Source organism: Rhinopithecus roxellana, chromosome 7 (genome assembly GCF_007565055.1).
Source record: "Rhinopithecus roxellana isolate Shanxi Qingling chromosome 7, ASM756505v1, whole genome shotgun sequence".
Lineage (NCBI taxonomy): Eukaryota > Metazoa > Chordata > Mammalia > Primates > Cercopithecidae > Rhinopithecus > Rhinopithecus roxellana.
Window position 1 is genome coordinate 66,221,627 of NC_044555.1, and position 20,986 is coordinate 66,242,612.

General features: G+C 38.9%; 1 protein-coding gene across 4 annotated transcripts in view; it reads right to left on the reverse strand.

Annotated features, from left to right (window-relative positions):
• The window catches only part of MED14 (mediator complex subunit 14), an 87,079-nt gene that overhangs the window by 54,467 nt on the left and 11,626 nt on the right, over positions 1–20,986 (reverse strand). For all 4 annotated transcript variants that reach the window (XM_010363186.2, XM_030933689.1, XM_030933690.1 and 1 more), the window contains exons 4-10: positions 10,633–10,806; positions 9,880–10,009; positions 9,017–9,145; positions 8,281–8,388; positions 7,230–7,362; positions 6,065–6,215; positions 5,430–5,541 (exon numbers count right to left, since the gene is read on the reverse strand). In XM_010363186.2, coding sequence (XP_010361488.2) covers positions 5,430–5,541; positions 6,065–6,215; positions 7,230–7,362; positions 8,281–8,388; positions 9,017–9,145; positions 9,880–10,009; positions 10,633–10,806 — 937 coding nt within the window. The remainder of the gene's footprint in view (positions 1–5,429; positions 5,542–6,064; positions 6,216–7,229; positions 7,363–8,280; positions 8,389–9,016; positions 9,146–9,879; positions 10,010–10,632; positions 10,807–20,986) is intronic.

Below are 20,986 nucleotides of genomic sequence, written 5' to 3' on the forward strand. Positions count from 1 at the left end.
TAACTCTGCAAGTGACATAATGAAATCCAGTAAACAAGCAAAACACTGAAAACACACTAAGTGCTGATCAGATTGAGGGGCTGTAAAAGGAATATGCTCTTCTTGTTACCAAGTTCCTCTGAAGCTACAGCACAGAAAAAGAAAGGCAGATACAGAGGGGAATGGTGATGCAGGTGCAGGAAGGAGAGGTAACGTGGCAGGCGCAGAGGGGAGTGGCGATGCAGGCTTTTCACCAGGCGTGGCTTCTGCCTGCTACTTTGTCAAACAAGGACAATAACATCTTCCCCTCTATGCCACAGGTTGTTAGGAGTAAGAAATGACAAGGCTGTAAAAGTGCTTTAAAAAGCAAAGTGTTCGACAAATGTGTATTATCTATATTCCTTTTGAATCAAAGAAACAAACCAAAACCTCTTACTATAAATTTTCAATAATTCAAATGGGTGACATTACCGTTGGTACTGTCTACACAAACAAATTATCAAACAAATTAACAAAGTAAAAGATTGCAGAAGATATATTTAATTAGAGAAAAATAAATTGCTTTAAAGCACAGGGTGAGCATCCTAAACTCCAAAATTTGAAATGCTCCAAAATCCAAAACTTTTTGAGTGCTGACATGATGCTCAAAGGAAATGCTTAATGAAGCATTTCGGATTTCGGATTTTCAGATTTGGGATGCTCAACCTGTAAGTATAAATGCAAATATTCCAAATCTGAAAAAAACATCCGAGATCTGAAATACTTCTGGTCTCAAGCATTTCAGATAAGGGATACTCAACCTGTACATCTAATACATATTTGTATACAAAATGTTTAACATGCAAATCCAGCAGAACTCTGACCTGAAAAAAACAGAACAAAAAGGGCAAAAACAAAAATTTCTTTTACCATATAATTCAGACCAATGTGACAAATTAGTTCAAATCAGTGATGTTTTGCTGAACTTACTATGTTAACATAATAAAAAGTTATTACAAATGTGAAACAGAGTTACTGATTTTTGAAACATTTCCATACTGTTGCAATTCCTGGCAGGGTAGGAGTGAATTCTCTAAAGCAAAACCATTTCTAAAGTGTGGCAATGGAGCAAAACTAGTTCTAGGAATTGGGGCAACGATTATAATTTCAATCTAATTACCACAATTGAGTATTCTTAGAAAAATAGGGCATCAAAGAATACAGAGAACACAGTTCAAAAGACAAGAAATACTTAGACACAAATTGATGTACGTATTTTTTGACCACCAATGCCCACATTTTTCTTTACAGAAAATAAAATACATAATGCCCTAAAGCATTTAAAGGCAACAGGTTTTAGGTATACAAAAATGGGGAAACTTGCAAAGAAAATAAAGAAGAGGGAATTAAAAGCAGTGTAAGATGACAGGACTTGCTGCTATTTCGTCCCGCAAGAACACATACGTATCTCCTTTTATTTCTATCATTTATTGAGAACAAGATGAGGAATGGATGAACAGACAGTAATATAAAGTGTGAAGAGTGAAGAGCAGCAACTAAGCTCAATTAGGAATGGCTGTGTGTGGTTCACAGCTTCCAAACTGATCAGGATACCCTGATTACAAGCGCTGAAGGGTAGAGTACAACACAAGGGAGCGGCACCCTGGCTTTCAAGAGTTAGGCAATGCTGCCAACTGGGCCATATCTCAAGTTACCTTTAGTGCCTTGCACTGCCTTTTTGGAACTTATCTCCAAAGTCCTGCCTCCTCTCCCCTAAACCATTTCTACCCCCACAAACCACATACCTGAGCTGCTCAAAATCTGAAATCTATGCCTTCCCCTAGTCTTCCCTTGAAATGCTCCATTCTCTGAGCTACTCATTTCCTTGGGTTATTCCAGTTAGGTGTTAAAAGAAAAGCCAGCTGATTTAAGGGTGACTGCACTAAGGGATTCTAAGAATAGACTATGTAGTCCCTGGTTCCAGTAGGGATCTTAATAAAGCATGCTCACCCATCAAAAAAGGATCAAGTAAGACTACATGGAGAGTATAAATGCATGCACATGAATTTTAAAAACAAGTTAAAGCACACCCTCTAAAATGGTGGGTCGGCAGACCTTTTCCTCTAGCAGTCCTCATTTCTAGAACTGTCCTGATTAAAGCAGAACTGAGGAGATCAACCCCGCATGCAAGCTTCCCCCTTCCTTCCAAATTATAATCCCTAAAGCACCCTTCTCTAACACCTAGGACTCTACAAAACACCTAGGGCTTGAAAACCACTGGTGTAGCACATTCCTACTAGAGTTTAAGATCTAGGAAGAGCCTGGACTATTATAATATCCTCAAATTTCAGATGAGGAGAATGGCCCAAATAGTGTAAATGACTTAAGAGCAGACAGCTGAACTCAGATCTCTAACATTTCTACAAAAAGGAATTTTACACCTGAGTTCTGAAGACTTCCCTTTAGAAATCTTCAGAACCTAGGTGAACAGTACAAAAAACCATTCCTATGTAAACATATGCTTTGAGTTTATTTTTCAAAGTAATTTATCCCTTGGCAATCATAGCTTTTTGTTTCTATTTTTTAACTTATAAGTTTTTGCTCTGTTTTTTTTACTAAGCCTTGTTTACAGATGATACTAAAGTAAACCAGAGCCTATCAAAAGATTACACACCCCCTATTTTCTGGAATCTCAACAAATGAAGTTTTGAAAAATTAGAAAAATTAAGATTGCAAAATACTTAAACTCTTCCTTAAGAACAAAAGAGGTGGACATGGTGGTTCACACTTGTAATCCCACCACTTTGGGAGGCCAATGTGGAAGGATTGCTTGAGCCCAGGAGCATAAGACCAGCCTGTTCAGCAGGCCATGGACTTAAAATAGATACACTGATAGATAAATAGATAGATAGATAGATAGATAGATAGATAGATAGATAGATAGATAGATAGATAGATAGATAGATAGATAGACAGATAAAGACCAGCCTGGGCAACACAGTGAGACCCCATTTCTTAAAAAAGAGAGAACAAAAGGGGAATTTCAACAAGGGTGACAAGACAATTAAATAGGAAAAAATAGTCTTCAACAAATGTTACTGAGATAACTGCATCCTCACATAAAAGAATGCAAACAATAACAAGTATTGGTGAGGATGTGGACAAAATGAAACCTTCCCACATTGCTGGTTAGATTGTAAAGTGGTGTTCAACACGTCAAAAGGTTAAACAGAGTTACCACAAGACCCGGCCATTACACTCCTAGGTGTACAGCCAAGAGAAATGAAAACTTACGTCCACACAAAAACTTGGGCATGAATGTTCATAGCAGCATTATCCACAATAGCCAAAAAAGAAAAACAACCCCAATGTTCAACAATGATGAATGGATAAACAAAAGATGGTATAGCCATACAATGGATTATTTGACAATAAAAGTGAATGAAGTATTGAAACATACTGTGAACCTCAAAAAAATTGTGTTAAAAACAGTATGTAAGAGACCACACATTATGATTCCATTTATATGAAATGTCCAAATAGGCAAATCTATAGAGGTAGAAAGTAGATTAATGATTGCCAGAAGAGAGACAGGGAAGGAGAGGGGTGAATGGGTTGTGACTGCTAATGGGTACATGGTTTCTTTCTGGGATGATTAAAATGTTCTAAAATCGGCCAGGCGCAGTGGCTCACGCCTGTAATTCCAGCACTTTGGGAGGCCGAGGCAGGCGGATCACGAGGTCAGGAGATCGAGACCATCCTGGCTAACATGGTGAAACCCCGTCTCTACTAAAAATACAAAAAATTAGCCGGGCACGGTGGCGGGTGCCTGTAGTCCCAGCTACTCGGGAGGCTGAGGCAGGAGAATGGCGTGAACCCAGGAGGCGGAGCTTGCAGTGAGCTGAGATCGCGCCACTGCACTCCAGCCTGGGCGACAGGGCAAGACTCCATCTCCAAAAAAAAAAAAGTTCTAAAATCAAATTGCACAACTCTTTCAGTAAAAACCACCCAATGAGGTAATTATATGTGAATTATATCTCAATAAAGCTATTAAGAAAAAAACACCAAAAGGGGGCAGTAGTTAGTAGCCTTTCTAACTCCAGTGAGAGTTTCAATTATACCTTCCAATCATAATTTTTAGGTCTGTATTTAACATCTTTGCTTGAGGGATTAAAGGGGAGGGCCTTCTAATGAAGCTTTTAATTAAGATAATGAAGTACTGATGAAACTAATGTTAAACCCTGATAGGGCTAATGGACAGGCACCCCCAAGATACATCTAACCAATACATTCACCAAATTTCTGGCAGATTCTTTATTTCTTTTATAAGGCCCATATTTGCATTTTTGTTAAGTTATGCTGCCCCTCTCCTTAGTCTCTTTAAAAATATAAGCTAATGCTTTGGTTTATGTTAGATCCCCTTTTTCACTTCTATCTTTTCACTTTCTTTGAATGAGTATGTATTCTAAATGCACATTTCGTTTTCTAACTTTCTGTCTTTCCTTCAGGCAATTTTTTAAAAATCTATTTCTGTCAAAGTGGTTTTACTTCAGAGTTACTAGTACATACCTAAGAAGCAGCTTTTTTAAGTATAATGGGTTGAGCTGGGCTCTGTGATGACAAAAGACAGTACCTTCGTTACCAGCACTATTAAGACTTCCTACTTATAAGGCACTTCACTTACGTCATCTAACTTAATTAAAGACTGTGCACTGCAGGCACAAGGTAATTATGGCCAAAAACAATTGGGGCAGGGATAGTAAATATGCTCATTATGATGTTGTGAACCTATATTCCTAGAATGAAACGGTTCACTTTCTAAATGACTGTCCCTCAAAGCTCTGAATATACTTACTAGGTAATTAAACTTGGAAGGTTTTTCACTATATCCATGTACCTGCATTTCTTATTTGAACTCTGTTAATAATTTTTAAAACTTTTAAAAAAAGACAAGGGATGAATTCTGCTTCACTCAAAGGGGCATATTTTACAAGTATATTATAAATATTTAGAATGTTGTTTTATCACTAGATAAAAAGTTTTAAAATCATTCATATTAAATTGTTAGCTCATGTTTCATAAAGTTTCTCTTTTTTATTTAAAAAATTTTATAAATAGACATGGGGTCTCATTTTTTGCCCAGGCTTGTCTAGAACTCCTGGCCTCAAGTGATCCTTACATCTCGGCCTCCCAAAGTGCTGGTATTACAGGCATGAGCCGCCATGCCCAGCCCCATTTCATAAAGTTTTAAGGAAATCCAATACACAAATATTTCAAAAATGAGGCCAAGCTAAATAAGTAATAAGGGAAAAATTAGGATAAGTTTGGCAGATCACAAGTTAAATGCAGAAATACCAGCTTCCACAATAAAAGCAAAATATCAGGAAAAAGTCATATTAAGATTCTCATCAAATAAAACTGGATACTAGTTTAAGCAAAAGAAAAACAAATGTCAGTTTAAAAGAACCTACAGTTTTCATTGGCATTGAAGCCTCTAAGAATGGCCTTCAGTTCTTGGAGCTTCTGATGAGCTCTTGCATGGACACTGTCAATCAGGAGTTTTTCTATTGATAAGTGGTCAATCTGCATAAATAAGAACAACATATTCATACATGCAATTTAAACATTTTTACTCTAAAAGCCCAACCGTAGATTACTGTGCTTCAAAATATTTCCTTTTGGAATCACATTAAGTGTTAACCACTAATAGAAAGCAAAGTTAAAGTTAAAAATTAACTAACGTGGTATTGAGTTAAAAATTAACTTACATGGTATTGATAGCTTAAAAACTATAGTCAACATTTTGGTAAGTATACGCAAAGATATTATAAATTAGTTATGGTGCTCTAATGCCAGACCTTAAAATTAAAATGGTATCTGATCTAAATTATAAAATATGAAAGAATATCTTAAAAATTATATATTATAGTATCAGATGTTTTTTAAAAAACAACAAATGTAAGAAGTGTAACATTTACTTAAAATAAGTTTCATAAAAGGTTTTAAGAAGAATTAGATATTTTTAAAAATTTATGCCAAGAGTTTAAGGATAAATGGTAAGTTACATTCATTTAAATCAATATTAAAATATATTGAGATCTTTTACCTTCATGGCTCTTTCTACTAATTTGGAATCAGAAGCTGGCAAAGGAGGATCATGAAAAATCTGTAAAGGCTTGGAGACATCATTCTCATCAATTTTAATTGTAACTTTGTGAACAGATGCTGTTCCAGTTTTTCTCCCAAGAACCTGTTGACTAAAGAAAAAAAAATGAAGAATTTTTTTCAACACAGTCTGTTAACTTCTAGAATAAAATAGAGACAATCCATTGTGCTGTTTAGCCAGAGCCTGGAATACGGCAGGCCCTCAGTGTTTGTGGAGGGAATAATAATGGGAAGATAGCTATTCTGTAATCCAATACAATATTTGATTCATTGCATTAAGACATATAATTTAAAAATAAAACATACACACACACGAAAAAGAACCCCAAAACAAAAACTACCTGTCTTCAAAGTGGTATCTACTCACCTCTGACTCCTTTACAGAAAATGGTGGTCATTTGGGATAATAAGATGCGGGGGTGGGGAGAAAAACAGGAATCAAATAAAGTTCAAACAGGGAATTGAGAGTTGTAAACAGTCCAATACCGATTTTCTCCCAAAGAAAAGATTTTAACAGGCACAATTCAGAGTGGAAAACTGTGGTAAGCATGTATGTTTTTAAAAATGATATCCAACAATCTAACCTAATGGTCTTTTAGCAATTTGGTATAAGTCCAGAGTAAACTAACCTCTCAAACTTTTTAAGGATAGTATGTCTTAGTACAAATAGGTAAATGTCTATGTATTTAAAACATGTTCTATGACAGGTGTCAACTATGGATGTCCTATGTGGTCTACATAATACCATGGGACCTTTACTAAACAAAAGCATCTTACTAGAGGTGCATAGCTATTGGTATATAGTCATTCCTTGGTATACTTGGAAGACTGGCTCCAGGATTCCCGTCCCAATACCAAAATCCATGCAAACTCATGTCCTGCAGTCAGTTCTGCAGTCAGCCAGCAGAACCCACGTATAGGGAAGGTTGGCCCTATACGCAGGTTTCACATCTTGCAAATTGATCTGCATATAAGTGGACCCACACAATTCAAGCTTGTGTTGTCCAAGGGTCAACAGTATATTAAATCAGATGTATGAGAGAAAAACAGAAATAAAAGAGTATTTACAGTCATAGCGCGAACCTACCAGAACTGATTTTACTTACTTCCAAACTGAGAGGGAGAGGCACTTTCCAGCATGATACCTTTCCACCTGTACAAGGTCTCCCCACCGTTCTCGGATTAACATTAGAGTTTGGGAATGTAACACTTCTAACTGAAGTGATAAACAGAAAGAATCTGATAGATGTTGTTAAGTAAAATCAATATGTTACACCAACAGTCAATCAAATACAGGCAAACTTCATTTAAGAAAGGCTCTCTTATTGAAAAACTGGAGAAAAAATTCTGAAGAAAATTTCTGAAATGATTATTTCTCCAATGGCTCATCCTAAAAAGTGTTATAATTTATAGCATAATTTCAGAAAAAGGTTTTATATTTAATTTTAAACCAATATAAAACCATAAAGTCTGGGTTGTGTCTTAATTCATCATAGTTTAGAGAACATGGATTGACCAAATAGTACTATTTTTTTCACCAAACAGTACTTTTTTATTATTATTATTTTTTGCTTGTGTGTGACGGAGTCTTGCTCTGTCATCCAGGCTGGAGTACGGTGGCACGATCTCAGCTCACTGCAACCTCTGCTTCCTGGGTTCAAGTGACTCTCCTGTCTCAGGCTCCCTAGTAGCTGGGATTACAGGTGCCCACCACCACAACAGGCTTTGTTGTTGTTGTTGTTGTTGTTGTTGTTGTTGTTGTTGTTGTTGTTTTAAGTAGAGACGGGGTTTCACCATGGTGGCCAGGCAGGTCTTGAACTCCTGACCTCAAGTGATACACCCGCCTCAGCCTCCCGAACTGCTGGGATTACAGGCGTGAGCCACCATGCCCAACCTCAAACAACACTATTTTTAACTAATCACTTTTTGCTTTTACCTGCAAAGTCAACAGTAAAATTTTAAATTTGGTTTATTATAAACCTATCACTATTCTTCACAGTGGCCAGTTCTCCAGCTCTATTTGCACCCTAAAAATGGTGGGGGAGATGGGGGCAAGGAATGTAGACTGCTACAGTACAAGACTAAGGATAAATGAAAAATGTGGGAGAGGTACCACAAAATCCTTACAAATACATGTCTCAAATTTCAGAAGGATACGGAGGCAGTTGTACATATCCTGAAGCGGTTTCTCATCAGCAAAGAGCCTAGACTGCACCAGCTGATGGATGAAGCTGATTTGCATGCTATGAACCAAAGCTCGCCCATCTTCCATTGACAGAAGAAAAGAAGGTAGTTAATCAAATAGGTGTACAAATGTGTCACTATACCAACTAAGGAAGCACATAATAACAATGAATTTTTTTAAGAAGCACTGAAATTATCTACAGAAACTTGACACTGTACTCTGAGAAACACTGAAACTTCCATGGTCAATAGGTAGTTACAGTTACAAAACTTGCTTCAAATTACAGGATAAATTGCTACACACATTTATCATTTTGCAGGAATATATATATATATATTTTAGAGACAGGATCTTGCTCTGTCACCCAGGCTAGAGTACAGTGGCATGATCATGGCTCACTGCAGCCTCAACCTCCCTGGGCTCAGGTGATCCTCCCACCTCCCAACCCCAGCCTCCCAAGTAGCTGGGACTATAGGAGCACAACACCACACCTGGTTAATTTTTAAATTTTTTTTAGAAATGGGGTCTTGCTATATTGTCCAGGCTGGTCTCAAACTCCTGAGCTCAAGCAATCCACCTGCCTCGGCCTCCCAAAGTAGTGGGATTACAAGCATGAGCCATCATCCCCAGCCGGGAATATTTCAATAATATAAAAATATCAAACATTTAAATTAATACTTATGATTTCAATCACTACTTATGATTTACCTCCTGTTTCCTTATCCTCAACTAGAATTTCTAGCTTGAGAAGACGCCATGGAACATCAGGGTCATCTCCCATCACAGTCAAGGTGGCTTCAAATTCTCCTTCAACACGAAACTTCACCCGGCCATTTGCTTTTAGAAGAAAAAGACGAAGAAAAAGAAGTGTACTTTGCTAGAAAATGAGAATCTTCCCCCTGACCTAGAACTTTGAGTCTTACTTATAAAAATTTTTAAATAGATTGAAGGTTCTTTCATAAGGTTCCAACAATTCAATGGCTCCTGAATAAGAAGTAGCCAGCTTCCAGGTCAAGAAATGAAAGGCAACTCTTCTAACATAAATGAACAATATTTTCTTGAGGCTCAACTCTGGGGAGTCTTCTCTCTTTACAGCCCCACTCCCAAGCTGCAAATACCAGCACTGTATTTCTGGGTACTAAAGAGAAATGATATGGCTGACAAGTCATAGAATCAAACACCATAAAACTGTCAGTCAAATCTTCACAATGCTATTTCTTTGAATAAAACCCAAAAGCTATTCAGGAAAATATTCTAACATGCAAATTCTGTCGCCCAGGCTGGAGTACAGTGGTGCAATCTTGGCTCACTGCAACCTCTGCCTCCCAGGTTCAAGCAATTATCATGCCTCAGTCACCCAAATAGCTGGGATTACAGGTGCGTGCCACCACACCCAGCTAATTTTTGTATTTTTAGTAGAGATGGGGTTTCACCATGTTGGCCAGGCTGGTCTCAAACTCTTGACCTCAAGTGATCTGCCTGCCTCAGCCTCCCAAAGTGCTAAGATTATAGGCATGAGCCACTGTACCTGGCCATCAAGTCTTAAAAAAAAATAAACTTCAGATACATACCAACTGTAAGATTTGCTAACTGAGGAGGAAGATCTGTGGTTACAAGCCGATGTCTAAGAATCTGATTCAGCTGATGGAGTGTGGCTTGTTTTTCAATTTTGGTAATTGGGTCTGGAGGAATAATTTTATCCTGCAAAAAAATTTAAGTGATTTTTAAATAATGTACGAAAAGGGATTTTTAAAAAAATCTTTTCCTGTTTTTATACAGTGTTTTCGTATTTTACCTAAGAGAATCTCAACACACATTTCTGCAGTCTACATCCAAAAACAATAGCCATTACTATCATGCATAAGAGCAACAATGATTCCGGTCATTTAGCTAAGATCATAATACAACATGACCTCCTTTATGCTCTATTTACAAAGCAACTAAATATCACTTGATAACTTCCACAAGTTCTTACAAGTATAAAATACAATATGGCACCAAGTCAGTAAACTACCAAAACAATAAAAGTTTAAAACACTTTCAAAAAGCAACTAGCATGTAGCATTTTCACATCTGAAATAGATGTTATGTCTGCACATCCGCGCTCCCCTGGGGAAAAAAAAAATAAAACCTTCACCCATTTTGATATCTACTCACATCTGGCCCCAACTTATTTCAAAAAAGTACAACTTTAGTTATAGAGAAAAAAGCAAACTATATATACTGTTTGTTTTAACAATGTTTTTTGCTGGGCTACTTAATAATACAATACAATCCAAAGGCAAAACCTTTAGTTTTTAGGAACATGGGGGCAAAGCACTTACCCTAATGCAGGTTGGCAGCCGTGGGTAAGAGCCAGTAGTCAGTACATCAATGGCATATGGGATGGCAAAACTAGGCAGGCGTGCATGGACCAGAGCATCTCTAGCTAACGAGGCCAGGCGATCAGCAGTGTCCACAAACAGGATGGCTTGCTGATCTAAAAAGCTTGAAATCATCTTTAAAGTAAAGGGTAAATGTATTAAGCATCCCTGAAAACTATCTCCTTTTCACACTAAATATTGTTAAATCATTCCAAAGTAAACTTCAAGGGGAATTAATACAGTAAGTTTTCCCTATTTCAAAGCAGTTCTTCAAACATTCTCCAGTAATTTGAAGAAGAAATATTTAATACATTTGTATTTGATATTAAGAGCAATAATTTTCTGTCACTTTAAGTAAAAGCTTTCTAATTCATTTATCCATCCTTAACATTACACATACATAATATCAAAGTTAGGAAAAATAAGTAGAATAAAATGGTTTTTTCCTCTTACAGACTTCCAGAGTTGGTTGGTAATGAAGGAGTTAAAAGCATGTACTCCTAGACCTAGACTGCCTTGTTCTCCATTTTAATTCTACTACTTACTAGCCCTGTAACCTTGGGCGAGTAACTTAACCTCTTTGTGCCTCAGTTTTTTCAGCTGTAAAATGGAGGTGATCATGATTCCCAATCTCATAAAGTTGTTCTCAGGATTAAGAGTTAATGCAAAATAGGCCAGGCGCGGTGGCTCAAGCCTGTAATCCCAGCACTTTGGGAGGCCGAGACGGGCGGATCACGAGGTCAGGAGATAGAAACCATCCTGGCTAACACGGTGAAACCCCGTCTCTACTAAAAATACAAAAAAACTAGCCGGGCGAGGTGGCTGGCGCCTGTAGTCCCAGCTACTCGGGAGGCTGAGGCAGGAGAATGGCGTCAACCCGGGAGGCGGAGCTTGCAGTGAGCCGAGATCGCGCCACTGCACTCCAGCCTGGGGGCAGAGCGAGACTCTGTCTAAAAAAAAAAAAAAAAAGAGAGAGAGTTAATGCAAAATAGAGAGCACAGAAATCTACACATAGCCAACTCATTTTCCAAAAAAGCACCAAGAACATACACTGGGGAAAGGGCAGTTTCTTTAATAAATGGTGATGGGAAAACTCGATAACCATATGCAAAAGAATGAAACCAGACCCCCATCTCTCACGCTATACAAAAATCAACTGAAAATGAATTAAAGGCTTAAGCGTGAGACCTGAGACTATGAAACTACTAGAAAAAAGCACTGGGAAAATGCTCTAAGACATTAGCCTGGGCTGGGCGCGGTGGCTCACGCCTGTAATCCCAGCACTTTAGGAGGCCAAGGCAGGCAGATCATGAGGTCAGGAGATCGAGACCATCTTGGCTAACACAGTGAAACCCCATCTCTACTAAAAACACAAAAAAATTAGTGGGGCGTGGTGGCATGCGCCTGTAGTCCCAGCTACTCGGGAGACTGAGGCAGGAGAATGGCGTGAACCCAGGAGGCAGAGCTTGCAGTGAGTCGAGATCACGCCATGGTACTCCAGCCTGGGCAACAGAGTGAGACTCCATCTCAAAAACAAACAAACAAAAAAAGACAGGCAACAAAAGCAAAAACAGACAAATGAGATTATATCAAGCTAAAAAGCTTCTGCACAGCAAAAGAAATAATCAACAGTATGAAGAGACAACCCACAGAACAGGAGAAAACGCCTGCAAAATATCCATCTGACAAGGGATTAATATCCAGAATACATAACTCAACTCAATAGCAAAATAAAACCAAATAACTCCATTTTTAAAATGAGCAAAATACCTGAATAAACATTTCTCAAAAGAAGACATACAAATGGCCAAAAGGTATTATGAAAAAAATGCAACATTACTAATCATCAAGGAAATGTAAATAAAAACCGCAGTGAGGTATCATCTCACCACAGTTAAAATGACTATTATCAAAAAGACAAAAAATAACAGATGCTTGTGAGGATGTGGAGGAAAGGGAACCCTCACGCTGTTGGTGGGAATGTGAAGTACTACAGCCACTACAGAGAACACTATGGAGGTTCCTCAAAAAAAAAAAAAAAGCTAAAAATAGGCTGTGTGTGGTAGCTCACATATGTAATCCCAGCGTTTGAGGAGGCAGAGGCAGGAAGATTGCTTGAGCCCAGGACTTGCAGACCAAGACCAACCTGGACAACATAGGGAGACCCTGTCTCTACAAAAACTTAAAAAACAAAAAAAATTAGCCTGGCATAGTGGTGTATGCCTGTGGTCACAGCTACTAGGGAGGATCACTTGAGCCTAGGAGGTTGATGCTGCAAAGAGCCATGACTGTGCCACTGCACTCCAGTCTGGGTGACAGAATGAGACCCTGTCTCAAAAAACAAACAAACAACAACAAAACACTAAAAATAGAATTACCATATGATCCAGCAATTCCACTGCTGAGTATATATCCAAGAGAAAGGAAATCAGCATACCAAAAAGATACCTGCACTCCCAGGTATACTGCAGCATTATTCACAATAGCCAAGATACAGAATCAACCCAAGTGTCCATCAACAGATGAATACAGAAAATACAGTACATATACACAATGGAATACCATTCAGCCATAAAAAAGAATGAAAGCCTGCCATTTGCAACAGCATGTATAGAAGTGAAGGTCACTATGTTAAATGAAATAAGCCAGGCACAGAAAGATAAATATTGCACATTCTCTCTCATATGTGGGAGTTTAAAAAGTGGGTATCATGGAGGTAGAGAGTAGAATGCTGGTTAGGATAAGCTGGGAACGGGGAAGGAGGTATGAAGAAAAGTTGGTACAAAAATACAGTTAAAAGGAATAAGTTCTAGTATTTGATAGTAGAGTAGGGAAATGATAATTAACAGTAATTTATTGTATATTCAAAACAACCAGAAGAAAAGAACTGTAACATTCCGAACACAAAGAAGAATGTCTGATGTAATGAATATCCCAATTATCCTGCTTTGATCACTATGTACATGTATCAAAATATCACACGTACCCCCAAAATATGTATAACTATGATATATCAATTGAAAAACAAAGAGTTAACACATAAAAAACCTTTAGAACTGTGCCTAGAAAGAACATAGAAAACACTCCAAAACACCCATATGAGATACAGGTCAACTTCATGCCCAATACAGAAATCCTTTCCATCAGTTTTCTACCCAATGCATTTCATAAGGATACCTAAACTAGTAGAGCTCATCACAGAGCTAAAAACTACCTCACTAAAACTTTTATCTTCTAGTTCATGGTTTGTTTGTTGTTGTTGTTTTGTTTTGTTTTGGAGACAGAGTCTCGCTCTGTCGCCCAGGCTGGAGTGCAGTGGCACGATCTCTGCTCACTGTGACCTCCGCCTCCCGGGTTCAAGCAATTCTCCTGGCTCAGCCTCCTCAGTAGCTGGGATTACAGGGGTGAACCACTACCCCTAGCTAATTTTTGTATTTTTAGTAAAGACGGGGTTTCACCATGCTGGCCAGGCTGGTCTCGAACTCCTGACCTCAGGTGATCCACCCGCCTCAGCCTCCCAAAGTGCTGGTATTATAGGTGTGAGTCACTGCACCCAGCCATCTTCTAGTTCTATTCTAGAACAATACTTAAAAGTTTTCTCTCTCATGTCCTTCGAACAGGCTGTCAGGGGCCAACTTAAAACATAGTACCCAGAATTAATACCAACATCACAAAAACACAGTGCTCTACAATTTCTTAGTGTTTTCAAACACTTTATCTGATTTTTGCAACTCTAGGAAGTACAACCAGATAATTACTATGAGCTTAGAGATGAGAAAATTGAGGCTTAGGTTAAGACACTTGCCCAAAGAAAGTCAATAATCAGAAGAGGTGAAACAACAACAACAAAAATATTTCTTCTAATTCTTAGTTAGACCCAATATACAGCATGGTCCAGTAAAAATGCTACCTTCTATGACTAGTACAATGAATTTCTATCAATGCCACCAATGTTAACTTCTTATCAACAGTCATGACACTGCTAATACATTCTCAACTTTTTAACAGGCTTTTACTCAGATTTAGGCCATCTCATATCTCCTTTAACTCAGGTCACTGTAAAAATGCTTATCAGACCAAAGTCAAGCTCAAAGAATACCAAAGACCTCTCCAGCAGAAAGACATGCATCAACCCTACTGGGATGCCACAGTTATCCAGCCCCTATCGCTCCACTTAAACATAAACAATGAATGAAACACTATCTAAACTACTTCACTGAACTCAAAATACGCTAGCTTCAGCTACATTTCTTGAACTCAGAAATATAATTAATCAAGATAAAACATGGCTGGGTGTGGTGGCTGACACCTGTAATCCCCAGCAGTTTGGGAGGTGGAGGCGGGAAGATTGCTTGAAGCCAGGAGTTCGAAACTGGGCCACCAAGTAAGACCCCAACTCTACAAAAACTTTTTAAAAATTAGATGGGCACAGTAGTGTGTGCCTGTGGTCTCAGCTACTCAGGGAGGCTGAGGTGGCAGGGCTGCCTGAGCCCAGAAGTTTGAGGTTGCAGTAAGCTGTGATTACACCACTGTACTCCAGCCTGGATGACAGAGTGAGACTCCATGTCTTAAAAAAAAAAAAAAAGATAAAACTTGAGTTTTGAGTAACTGATTAGTGAATCCATTCACATAGATAGTCTTAGTTCACAAGAACTAATCCATGTTATTTTTAAGTATTCACACACCAGCTGTGAATATGTTTAATAATAATCTCCTTTAGAATTTAACACTGAATAAATGTTTCTCTAAACAAGACACACAAATGGCCAATAAGCACATGAAAACATGTTCAACATCACTGGTCATCAGGAAAATACAAATTAAAACTTTAATGAGATGCCACTTCATACCTATTAGGATGGCTAGACTCAAAAAGTCAGGTAACAACAAGTGTTGGCATGGATATGGAGAAACTAAACTTCCATACATTGCTGGTGGAAATGCAAAATGGTGTGGCCACTTTGTAAAACAGTCTGGCAGTTCCACAAAAAGTTCAACAAAGAGTTACCATATGACCTAGCCATCCCACTCCTAGGTATACACTCAAGATAAATAAAAGCATACATCCAGACAGTTGGACATGACTATTTACAACAGCATTAGTCATAATAATCCAAAACTGGAAACAACCCAAATGCCTATTAACTGAACAGATAAACAAAATGTAGTATATCCTTGCAATTCAGCCATAAAAAGGAATGAAGTATTGACACACACTACCACATGAATCAATCTTGAAAATACCACACTAAAAAAAAAATGCTAAGTTAAAGAAGCCAATCACAACATAACACATTTGCTTCCATTTATATGAAATGTTCAGAACAGGCACATCTATTGAGACGAAGTAGATTTGCGGCTGCTTAGGGCTAGAGGAGAGCTGGGGGTGACAACTAAAGGGCACAGGTTTTCTTTCTGAGGTGATTAAAATGTTCTAAAATTGACTGTGATGAAGGTTGCACATATCTGTGAATATAACAAAAACCACTGAATTGTATACTCTAAGTGGGTGAATAGTATGGTATGTAAATGATAGCTCAATAAAGCTACTGAAAAAAATCTCCAGGAGAATGAGAGATATTTTCTCTTTTTCTTAGGCAAAACATTATCCAGGTTGTTTTACCATTAGTCAGAGTTCTATAAACGATGGATCTATACACTCATAACACATCTGGCATGGCTAAAGATCATTATTAAGAATCTCTAATAAAACTAGTTAAATAATCATTAGGTTGAAACATGAACAATCCCTCTAATTCTCATTGACGGACTGTATCCCTGACATAAACACATCTGTATCTACATTCAGAAAACAAAAATGCTGAGAGGGTCAGAGCAAGATGGTGGAATACAAGCCAACACCAGTCACCCCCTCTCCAGGAACATGAAATTTTTACTATCTGCACACAGAAAAGCACTGTTACAAAAACCAAAAATCAGGTAAGCCATCACAGTACTTGGTTTTAACTTCGTATCACTGAAAGGCATTGAGAAGGGCAGGAGAGGCGGTCTTGAATCGCTGACACCGCCCCTCCCCTGCTACCCCAGCAGAGGCCCTGCACTTAAGGGAGGGAGAGAACAGTGACTGGGGGACTTTACACTGAACTCAGTGCTGCCCTGTCATAGTGGAAAGCAAAGTTGTGCTGGGCCAGAAGGAGCATTGGACCAGCCTTGGCCAGAGAATTGCCCATCGCAGCGCTCAGAACTTGAGTTTCTCAGCAGGCCTTGCTAATGTGGGCCAAAGTACTCTGGAGTCCTAGGTAAACATGATAGGTAGTCTAGGACACAAGCACTGCCAATTCCTAGGCAACTCCTAGCGCTAGGCTGGGCTCAGAGCCAGAGGACTAGGTGGTAGATGACCTAGGGATACACCAGCTGGGGGGCCTAAGGGAGCGCTTGCACCACCCTTCCACAAAACCCAGGCAGTGCAGCTTGTGACAACAAAAGAGACTCCTTTCTTCTGCTTGTGGAGAGGAGAGCAAAGAGTAAAAAGGACTTTGTCTTGCATCTTGGATACCAGCTCAGCCACAGTAGGACAGGGCACCAGGCAGAGTAGTGAGGCCCCATTCCAGGCTTTAGCTCACAGATGACAAAGACACATCTTGGGCCAGAAGGGAACCTGCTGCCTTAAAGGAAAGGACCCAGTCCTGGCAGGATTCATCACCTGCTGAATAAAAGAGCCCTTGGGCCCTGAATAACCAGCAGTGATACCCAGGTAGTACGCCATGGACCTTGGATTCTGAGATGTGCTGACTTCAGGTGTGACCAAGCACATTCAGAGCTGTGGTGGCTATGGTGAAAGACTCCTGTTTGAGAAAAGCAGGGGGAAAAGTAAAGGGGACTTTGTTTTGCACCTTAGGTACCAACTCAGTCAAAGTGGGGTAGAGCATAAGCAGGCTCTTGGGGTCCCCAAGTCCAGGCCTAGGCTTTTGAACAGCATTTTTGGACCTCCCCAGGGCCAGAGGGAAGCCCACTGCCCTGAAGGATGAGTCCCAGGCCTGGCAGTATTCACCACAAGCTGACTGAAGAATCCTTAGATTTTAGGCGAACATCAGTGGTGGCCTAGCAGAACCCCTACCATAGGCCGGTGACGGCCAAAGCGGGAGGCTCCTCTGCCTGTGGAAAGGGGAGGGAAAAGCAGGAAGGAATTTGTATTGTGGTTTGAATGCCAGCTTAGCCACAGTAAGAAAAGAATATCAGGCAAATTACTAAGGTTTTTGACTCTAATCCCTGCCACCAGACAGCATCTCTGGGCTCACCCAAAGCCTGGGGAAACTTGCCACCCTGAAAAACACAAACCTGACTGGCTTCGCCACCTGCTGATCATAGAGCCCTAGGGCCTGGAGTGAAGGTAAGTGGTAGCCAGGTAGTGGTTACACTGGGCCTTGGGCAAGACCCAGTGCTGTGCTGACTTCAGGTCCGAGCTGGTGCAGTCCTAGTGGTGGTGGCCATATGGGTGCTTACATCACCATACCCCCAGTTCCAGGTGGCTCAGCACAAAGAGCAAGACTTTGTTTGTTTGGAAGAAACTAAGGAAAAAGAACAAGAGCCTTTGGTTGGTAATCCAGAGAAATCTTCCAGATCTTATCCAAGACCATCAAGGCAGTACCTCTATGAGTCGGCAAAAACCACAGCATTATTGAGCTTGGGGCCCAAGTACCTTCAAATATCTGGAAAGCCTCCCCAAGAAGGACAGGCATAAACAAGCCCAGACTGCAAAGACTACAATAAATACCTAACTCTTTGAGGCCCAGATCTAAAAGCATCAAGATCATCCAGGAAAACAGGACCTCACCAAACGAACAAAAGAAGGTACCAGGAACCAATCCTGGAGAAATAGAGATATGAGACCTTTCCGACAGAAAATTCAAAACAGCTGTTTTGAGGAAACTCAAAGAAATTCAAGATAACACAGAGAATGAATTCAGAATTCTATCAGATAAATTTAACAGAGATTGAAATAATTGCTTTAAAAATCAAGCAGAAACTCTGGAGTTGAAAAATGCAATTGGCATACTGAAGAATGCATCAGAATCTCTTAATAACAGAGTTGATCAACCAGAAGAAAGAATTAGTGAGCTTGAAGACAGGCTATTTGAAAATACATAGTCAGAAGAGACAAAAGAACAAAAAAGAATGAAGCACACCTACAAGATTTAGAAAATAGCCTCAAAAGGACAAATCTCAAAATTATTGGCCTTAGAGAGGAGGTAGAAAAAGAGAGATGGGGAAGTAAGTTTATTGAAAAGGATAACAACAGAGAACTACCCAAACCTAGAGAAAGATATCAATATTCAAGTACAAGAAGATTATAGAACACCAAGCAGATTTAGCACCCAGACAACTACCTCAAGGCATCTAATAATCAAACTCCCAAAGGTCAAGGATAAAGAAAGGATCCTAAAAGCAGCAAGAGAAAAGAAACAAATACCATACAACGGAGCTCTCTAATACGTTTGGCAGGAGACTTTTCAGTGGAAATCTTACAGGCCAGAAGAGAGTGGCATGACATATTTAAAGTGCTGAAGGAAAAACACTTTTACCCTAGGATAGTATACCCGGTGGAAATATCCTTCAAACATGAAGGAGAAATAAAGACTTTCTCTGACAAACAAGCTGAGAGATTTCATCAACATCAGATCTGTCCTACAAGAAAAGCTAAAGGGAGTTCTTTAATCTGAAAGAAAAGTATATTAATAAGCAAGAAGAAATCATCTGAAGGTACAAACTCACTGGTAATGGTAAGCACACAGAAAAATACAGAATATTATAACACTGTAATTGTACTATGTAAACTACTCCTATCTTAAATAGAAAGACTAAATGATAAACCAACAGGAAATCATAACTACAACAACTTTTGAAGACACAGAACTTTTCAAGACAATAAGAACTAAAGAGAAACAAAAAAGTTTAAAAGGAGGGAGATAAAGTTAAATTGCAGAGTTTTCATTAGTTTTCTTTTTGCGTGTCTGTTTATGCAATCAGTGTCAAGTTGTCATCAGTTTAAAATAATGAGTTATAAGACAGTATTTGCAAGCCTCACAGTAACCTCAAATCAAAAAACACAATGGGCCAGGTGCAGTGGCTCACGCCTATAATCCCAGCACTTTGGAAAACCGAGGCAGGTGGATCACCTGAGGTCCGGAGTTCAAGACCAGCCTGGCCAACAAGGCGAAACCCCGTTTCTACTAAAAATATAAAAATTAACCAGGCGTGGTGGCATGCGCCTGTAATCCCAGCTACTCAGGAGGCTGAGGCAGTAGAATTGCTTAGAATCTGGGAGTCAAAGGTTACAGTGGGCCAAGATTGCGCCACTGCACTCCAACCTGGGCAACAAAGTAAGACTCCGTCTCAGAAAAAAAATAAAATAAAATACAATGGATACAAAAAATAAAAAACAAGAAATTACATCATGTCACCAGAGAAAATCACCTTCACTAAAAGGAAGATAAGAAGGAAAGGAAAAAGGAAGAGAAGACCACAAAACAACTAGAAAACAACAAAACGGCAGGGGTAAATCTCTACTTATCAATAATAACACTGAATGTAAATGAACTAAACTCTAATAAAAAGGCACAGAGTGACTGAATGGATTTAAAAAAACAAGACTCAATGATCTGTTGCCTATAAGAAACATACTTCACCTATAAAGACACACATACATAGACTGAAAATAAAGGGATGGAAAAAGATTTATATGTCAATGGAAACTAAAAGGGAGTAGGAGTAGCTATACTTAGACAAAATAGATTTCAAGACAAAAACTATGAAAAGAGACAAACAAGGTCATTAATGATAAAAGAGTCAATTCAGAAAAAGGATATGATTGTAAACATATATGTATCCAACACTGGAGCACCCAGATACATAAACCAAATACTAATATTATTAAAGAGCAAGATGTCAATACAATAATAGCTGCAGACTTCAACACCCCACTTTCAGCACTGGACGGATCTCCCAGACAGAAACTCAACAGAGAAACATGGAACTTAATCTGCACTATGGAACAAATAAACCTAATAGATATTTACAGAACATTTTATCCAAAGGCTGCAGGATACACATTTTTCTCCTCAGTACATAGATCATTCTCAAGGATAGACCATATGTTAGGCCACAAAGCAAGTCTTAAAACATTCAGAAAAACTGAAATAATATCAAGTATCTTCTCTGACCACAATGGAATAAAACTAGAAAACATTAAGAGGAATTTTGGAAACTATACAAACACACGGAAACAATATGCTTCCAAATGAACAGTGGGTCAATGAACAAATTAAGAAGAAAATTTACAAATTTCTTGTAATAA